Source organism: Cheilinus undulatus, linkage group 9 (genome assembly GCF_018320785.1).
Source record: "Cheilinus undulatus linkage group 9, ASM1832078v1, whole genome shotgun sequence".
Lineage (NCBI taxonomy): Eukaryota > Metazoa > Chordata > Actinopteri > Labriformes > Labridae > Cheilinus > Cheilinus undulatus.
The window spans coordinates 6,185,994-6,193,136 of NC_054873.1; the positions used below are offsets into that span (position 1 = coordinate 6,185,994).

Consider the following 7,143-nt stretch of genomic DNA (forward strand, 5'->3'; position numbering starts at 1 on the left):
GGATTTTTTTAATGCTGCCATACTAACTTTACACAACCTTGGTATACAATTCTCACTCTATATTTATGCATATTTGTCCTCCAAACTTGTTATTTATATTAAAAAACAATTGTGTCATACAGTTTTGATTCTCTGAGTCTAAAATTGTATTTTAGATTTTTATATGTAGCCTGTATTTTATTGTATGTAGCCTTGACTTTTCAGCTCATTTATCAAGATGTTCTGGATTAACCATTTGTAATTAATAACTATTGTGTTATTTTAGCCCCCCATTATCATGCTTTGGATAAATTGATTTAGGAAACAACAGAGGAATTATCTTTCAGACTGACCCTAGCTCCTAATTTCCCAACAAAAGAGTCGGCTCTACGTGTCGACTCGTCCGTGATCAGCCCATCACTTGGCGGAACCCGAACATGCAGTTCTCTGTTTCTGGGTGTATTTTGAAGTTAGTTATTTTGACAGCATATCCAGTTGCAGTTACACTACATAAACCTGTGGATTTATTTATTTAAACAGCTTTAACCTGCAGAGTTTTACCTTACAGGTGGACATGGCCTCCACGATCCTGAACACCGACGTAGAGCAGGTAAGACCCACCTGAAGTTGTTCTGCAGAAGCATGAGGCAAAACTACATGCCACCCATTTGTGACAAACATAAAGGCCACAGTTCATTTTTGACCGTTGGTCTCTGAAGGCCAGCAGTGCTTCATGTAATTTTACAATTTTCCATACAAAAAACTCTTAAATATAGTAACTCCCATCCCGTAAACTGTAGTGGAAAATAATGACACTAATGTTGTGTATTTATGTTAAATGTATTGTGGTGCAGCTATATTATGGTGGGTAAATGTGTCAAATGTATAAGCAGGAAACGAGGCTTCTAAGTACGCCTTGAATTTTTGGTTTAACTGTGGAATTTATCCACCAATAGTGATCAAACCTTAAATTGTAGATTTTATCAGGGGTTCAGGAACTAAAAAATCACATTGTACAATAGTCCAACAGTAGGAAAGCACCAGGAGAACCTGGATCCACAGGGAAAACCAAATTTTTTCCCAGAACAGAAAAAAAATGTACATATAACTTCTAAATAGTTTTAAAGAAATAATTGTAAGAATATTGGTGTTTGAATGCTATTTTTGAGGCTGGGCCTTTCATTCAAGGACGTATCCATGAGGTGGCTGTGGTCTTCCTAGAAATCTGATTGGCCAAACCCAAAATTCTGAATTATGATTGGCTATGTGCTCATCAAAGGTGAGACTTAAGGATCCTTGAGTGGCAGTTGTTGAAGGATACTATGTCATCTACTGCTGTCAGGGGGCTGTTCCAATGTCCAGGATCCTCAAAATTCTTTAAAGGACTAAGTCCTTCAAACAGAGATTATCAAGGATGTACACTCCGCTCACAGGAATTACCCACATTCCAATAGGCACTTTTTTCCTTCTTTTCAAAAATGAAAAATAAGTGAAGGCCAATCTTAATGCCTCAGCATACCATGACATTTTGGACAATTATGCTTCCAACTTTGTGGCAACGATTTGGGGAAGGCCTTTGTCTATTCCAGCATGACTGTACCCAAGTGCACAAAGCATGGACTATAAAGACATGGTTTGATGAGTCAGGTTTGGAAGAACTTGACTGGCCTGCACAGAGACCAGACCTCTACTCCACCCAGTTCCTTTAGGATGCACTGGAACAGAGATTGAGAGCAGGCCTTCTTGTTTAAGATCAGTCTAGCCTCAATAATGCTCTACAGAAGGGATGGGCACTGACTCTGTATTGGTTTACTTTTGGTTTGTGTCTCGTCATTTATAAAGGTCTTATTTAAAAGTGCAGATGAAGGTGTATTGTGTGTTTCCTTGTCCCCCTCTGCAGAAAGATGCTCATTCGGCGGTGGTTGTGGCCGTGACGTCTCGTGACGTGTTCAAAGATGAAGAAAATGAAGTCCATGATGTGTTGCATGTCAACGAGTCTTTCCAGCTGCTGCAGGTGAAAACTGATTCATTTTTTATGTTACTATTTGTTTGTTTAGGGTCTGACAAATGCTTTAATTGTGGCTGCTTTGGTTTTATCCTGGATTTGTTAACATGGTTGAAATCCTGAGAATCAGAGCTTTCTGGGGTGGTATAGCCTGTTATATTTACATTTTGTAAAGAAATGATTCATCTAGGAGTGTATTTATGCAACCAGGGGTTTTTGTGTTTTATTTTTTTCTATTTTTTTATTCTTATATTTTTCAGTTGGAAAGGACAGGTTATAGCTGGCACTAAAGGTGCAAAAATTCTGACATGCTTGGTCTTGGCCAAATTTTGCTACATCACAGAAATCTGTTATTTTATAATAAGTGTTTATATCCACTGTATGCAACCCATCCTGCTGCTTTAAGGACTACAAAGAGCACTAAATGTGGATTCAACCACGTCTGAAATTTGTCTCCACTTAAAGCATGGTCTCCATCTGTTTTCAGATACTGCCCAAACTGAATAAACTTTTAAAGGAGAGAAATCCAGAGGAGTATCTGCTGTTCGATGTCATCCTGATTACTACCGACAGTCAGCAACAGCAGCAGAGCTCCCGCATCATCAGCAGCACCAAACATCACGGTAACTAGACTATAAAGATAAACAGCTGCACCATAAAATACAGGCATTTTCTTTTTCAATTACATCATGACCAATCATAATAGTAATTTAACATCAACCATCACAAAAGCAATGGGTATTATGGTAATATTAGCTTAAGGGTTATTAGCTATACTAGAATTTAAAGTTAGTCAAATTTAACCATCAGACTTTACATCTCTAGATGAGGATTTTGTTTTGACAGCCCTGACTTCCTGTCATGCCACCACTGCTCCTCTATTTCAGGTCTTGAAATCAGCAGGTTCTGTTTCGCCAGTGAGGAGGATTTCATCGAGAGTTTGCAGAAGAATAATGTTCAGCTCTTCTTGACGACAGACAGGAACGAGGCGTCACAAGCAACACAGAAAGGTGAAATTTCTTCTTCTCTCTCATCGACTGTGCCTTTAAAAATATTCACCCCCTTGGATGTTTTACACTTTGATTTTATGAATCAGACATGGTCAATATAATTAGGCTTTTTGGACCAAAAATGGCAATTAAGTCTCTGTAATGTCAAAGTGAAAACAGATTTCTACAAATTAATGTCAATTAAATAAAAATATGTAATGTACTGCATAAATATTCACCCCCATTAAGTGAGTATGTAGTAGAGTCACCTTTGGCTGCAATCACAGCTCTGCGTCTGTGAGGATAGGTCTCAATCAGGCTTGCACATCTGGACTCTGCAATTTTACTCCATTCTTCAATGCAAAACTGCTCAAGCTCTGTCAGGTTGTACAGGGATCAGTCTGGGCTTTGGCTCAACCACTCCAGAAATCATCTCATTGTCTTTAAACCATTTCTGTGCAGCTTTCTCTGTATGCTTCGGCTCATTGTCTTACTATAAATAAATGTTCTCCGAGCCGTAGTTCTTGTGCAAACTGAATAAGATGTTGCAAGATGTTACAGGCCTTCCAGGGCCGGCTGCTGAGAAGCATCCCCATAGCATGATGCTGCCTCCACCGTGCTCCACATTAGGGATGGTGTGTTTGGCATCTTGTCTGATTGCCAAAAAGCCCCATTTGGTCTCATCAGACCAAAGAACTTTCTTCCTCTTGACCATGGAGTATCCCACATGGCCTTTGGTGAACTCTAGTCCAGATTGAATCTGAGTTTTCTTCAACAGTGTCTTTTTCTTTGCCACTCTTCCATAAAACTTTGACTGGTGAAGAACCCAGCCAACAGTTGTCGTCTGCAGAGTCTCTCCCATCTCAGCTGCTGAAGCTTGGAACTCCTTCAGAGTAGTCATAGGTGTCTTGGTGGCCTCTCTCACTAGTCTCCGTCTTGCACACAGTTTGTGAGGACGGCCTGATCTAGGCGGATTTACAAATGTGACGTATTTCTAAACTCAAGCATCGTCTTTGGACAGTGATTTGAAACAGACATGAAGGAACACAAAACACTAGTGCTTTTAAAAAAACATGGTCTCAAAATAACATTCAGTTCCCTTTAAGGGCCAGATTATTTAGATTCCTGCAGAATTCAACATGAATCATGAAAGCTTTCCTCTAAATGTTGGGTTTAGCGGACATTCAGCTTCTGAGAAAAGCTGTTTAATAAGATAATTTTAGTGCAGACTCAAAGCCATGCTCACTGCTGTGTCAGGCCGTACACAGACACAGGGTTGCTTTAATGCTAAGGGGATTATGCTTAACATGTGTTTCCATCTTAGTTTAACTTGAAAGCATGCAGTATGAGAAACACTGTGAAGAAACTATCAATACATCACGCGAGTGTAGCTGTGAGTATTTATATCAGAATGTGCTTTTACTGCTCTTCATTTCACAGTTAGATAGTTTTAACTTTTCATTTATCAGCTCAGAGCGTAACTTTGTTATTTTTATATTCTTATCCTATGAGTCTACAAACATAAACCTATATGTGTTATTGTTATGTTTATTATCATTCTTTTTCCCATTGAAACATGTCAATTTCCAGTTGTGTTCTTGATACCATAAATTATTTATGTGTGATCTGGAGAAAACACTGGTTTCAATGAATGCATGATATTGAAATAACATATGGCGGCAACACACCTCAGAAAAGTAGAGACAAGTGTGGCGTGCCGGTAGTCGAGTGGTTAAGGTGCGCGCCATATACGCAGGCGACCCGGGCACTATTTCCTGCATGTCTCTCCCCGCTCTCTTCCCTGTTTCTGACTCTATCCACTGTCCTATCTAATAAAGGCAAAAGGCCAAAAATAAATCTTTGGGAAAAAAAAGTAGGGACAAGTCTACCAGAGAGCATCCCCTCTTCTTCTAACAACAGTCTGTAAACATCTGGGGAGTGAGGAGAGCAGTTGATGGAGTTTTGGGAGAGGAATGTTGTCCGATTCCTGTCTTATAGGATCTTAGTTGCTCAACAATCCTGGGTCTTCTTTGCTGGTATTTCCTTTTCTGATGCTCCAAGGGTTTTCTATTGGTGGAGGACCCAAATTGTTCTACTGTGAAGCCATGCTGTTGTGATGGATGTGGTATGTGGTTTAGCATTATCTTAGGCCTTCCCTGAAAGAGACGTCTGGATGGGAGCATATGTTGCTCTAAATATCTCTTTTCATCAGGCTTCAGCAGGCTTTAGAACTTAGCCAGGATAACAAGCTGGATGGTCCCTCTCCTCTTTAGTCCACAGGACACGGCATCCGTGGTTTCCAAACAGACCACATATGACCACAGAACAGTTTTCCATTTTGCCTCAGTCCATTTTAGTTGAGATTCTCTCAGAGAGAAGCAGCGTTTCTGGATCATGCTTACATCTGGCTTCTTCTTTGCATGTTTCAGATTTTAGTTGCATTTGTGGATGACATGACACAAACAAAACACTCCTCCTAAAACATATTTTTCTTGTTGCTCAGATTTTCTGGTCATGGAGATGATGTTGATCGGTGGTCTTCTCCTTAGAAGTTCAAAGTTAAAACAGAAATCATTTGCTTGGTTTTTGAGATATTAGATGGTAAATAATCCTCTGTTTTTATTGGTCTAGGTGTTCTCTCAGCCCTGTTGGACCAGCAGATAGCTCTCTCTCCATCTGATCAGCTCAGGATACTATTCTGTGAGGATGCTGCCACCCAGCCTGACACTGAATCAGTGACAGCGAGTAAACAGGCCGTTCAGGTATTCTGAGAAACTCCATCTCCTTCCCTCATATTTGAGATTTAAAAATCTCTTCTAAAGGATTGTTCACTGTCTCCCTTTGCAGGGTTTAGCGGCTCAGCTGGGTGAGATGCGGCGGAGGTTCAGCATGAGCGACAGTCCTCTCTGCTTCATCCTGGTGACATCACACAGCGGCAGGGAAAGCTGTGCCAACTCCCTGCTGACTCTACGCTCCAGCGGCCTGAGTGTAGACGAGGTGTACTGCCTGGCTGGGGCCCCACAAGGCCCCATTATGTCTGTGCTCCAGCCCCACTTTACGCTCAGTGTCAGCTTCAGCCTTGAGGAGTGATGACATCATGACAAGTAGTGCTGTCTCATTACCTCTGAATGAACTTCGCTGTAGCTGTGTCCCAATTCAGGGGCTGCATTCTTCTGAGGGCTCATTTTAAGACCGATGCATCACAGAGACATTTCGAGGCCTGTCCCAGTTTAAAGGCTGCTGCAAAGAAATTGTTATAAATTAGCCTCCCAAAGATTAAAGCATGCTTGGGTGATGCAAATGGAGCTGCTTTTTTATCAGCTTTTCTCCCTCATTATGTCAAAACCATGCATGCATAAAAAACAGGGAAACATACCGCCTCGTGGGATGCTGTTTTTTTAAACACTTGCAAGTAGGGCTTTCAGGATTAATTGCATTAATTGCAATTTGAGTCCACAATTAGTGCACTAAATGTTTTTTAAACCACATATTCCCAATTTATTGTCGCTTTCAGCACACTTTGGTTAAGCATTGTTGACAACCCCCCCCCCCCAAGAGCCACACTAATAAAAAAGTGACACGTTACTGTTAAAAGTTTTGATCAATTTTATTTTTTCATCGCTAAACCTAACAAAGTGGGTCCATACATGTTTTCTTACTAAAAGACCTTTGCATAAACTATTTACCATGTTTTATAATGACTTTTTTTGCATCTCTTTAATCAGTAACTACAGATATTCTAAGATTAATTGCAATTAAAATGTTCATCTTTTGACAGCCCTACTTTTTACTGTTTCCTTATTCCCTTTACAATCCATAACAAATTCATTTTTCTGTGGTTAAGTTCATCTTGAAATCTTTGATCTACCATAGGAAGTTAACCTATGGAAGCCCATTTCCACCACTTGAAAAAGAAAAATGTGAAAGTTAAGAAATTGGGAAAAAAAATTTAAAAAAATCCTAAGTCATAAATATGAGTTAAAAAGTCGAAATTATGAGGTAATTTTTTTCTCATAATTCAACTTTTTATCTCATAATTATGATTTGGGATTCTTCTTCTTTTTTTTTTTTTTTTTAATTGCCTAATGTTCACATTTTTCTTTTTTAAGTGGCAGAAATGGGCTTCCATAGGTACCTCAGTTTAAAAAGTCAAAAAATGCCACATAAACC

General features: G+C 39.7%; 1 protein-coding gene across 2 annotated transcripts; it reads left to right on the forward strand.

Moving 5' to 3' along the window:
- The first annotated feature begins 388 nt into the window (after positions 1-388).
- Positions 389-6,753, forward strand: LOC121515199 (cytosolic 5'-nucleotidase 1B). 2 transcript variants are annotated; one of them, XM_041795844.1, is made up of 7 exons: positions 389-448; positions 548-589; positions 1,880-1,993; positions 2,472-2,607; positions 2,872-2,994; positions 5,605-5,735; positions 5,821-6,753. In XM_041795844.1, the coding sequence occupies exons 2-7, from the start codon at positions 554-556 to the stop codon at positions 6,061-6,063; spliced, it is 783 nt and encodes a 260-aa protein (XP_041651778.1). In that variant the 5' UTR covers positions 389-448; positions 548-553; the 3' UTR covers positions 6,064-6,753. The 2 variants fall into 2 exon arrangements, with proteins under 2 accessions (XP_041651778.1, XP_041651776.1); XM_041795842.1 differs by having other exon boundaries at positions 396-589.
- Positions 6,754-7,143: the final 390 nt, after the last annotated feature.

Excerpts from the sequence above, each read along its gene's own strand:
- LOC121515199 (XM_041795844.1), top strand. The coding sequence starts at position 554 with ATGGCCTCCACGATCCTGAACACCGACGTAGAGCAG. Across the intron at positions 1,994-2,471 it reads AGTCTTTCCAGCTGCTGCAG|ATACTGCCCAAACTGAATAA; the intron begins GTGAAAACTGAT and ends ATCTGTTTTCAG. Across the intron at positions 2,608-2,871 it reads CAGCAGCACCAAACATCACG|GTCTTGAAATCAGCAGGTTC; the intron begins GTAACTAGACTA and ends CCTCTATTTCAG.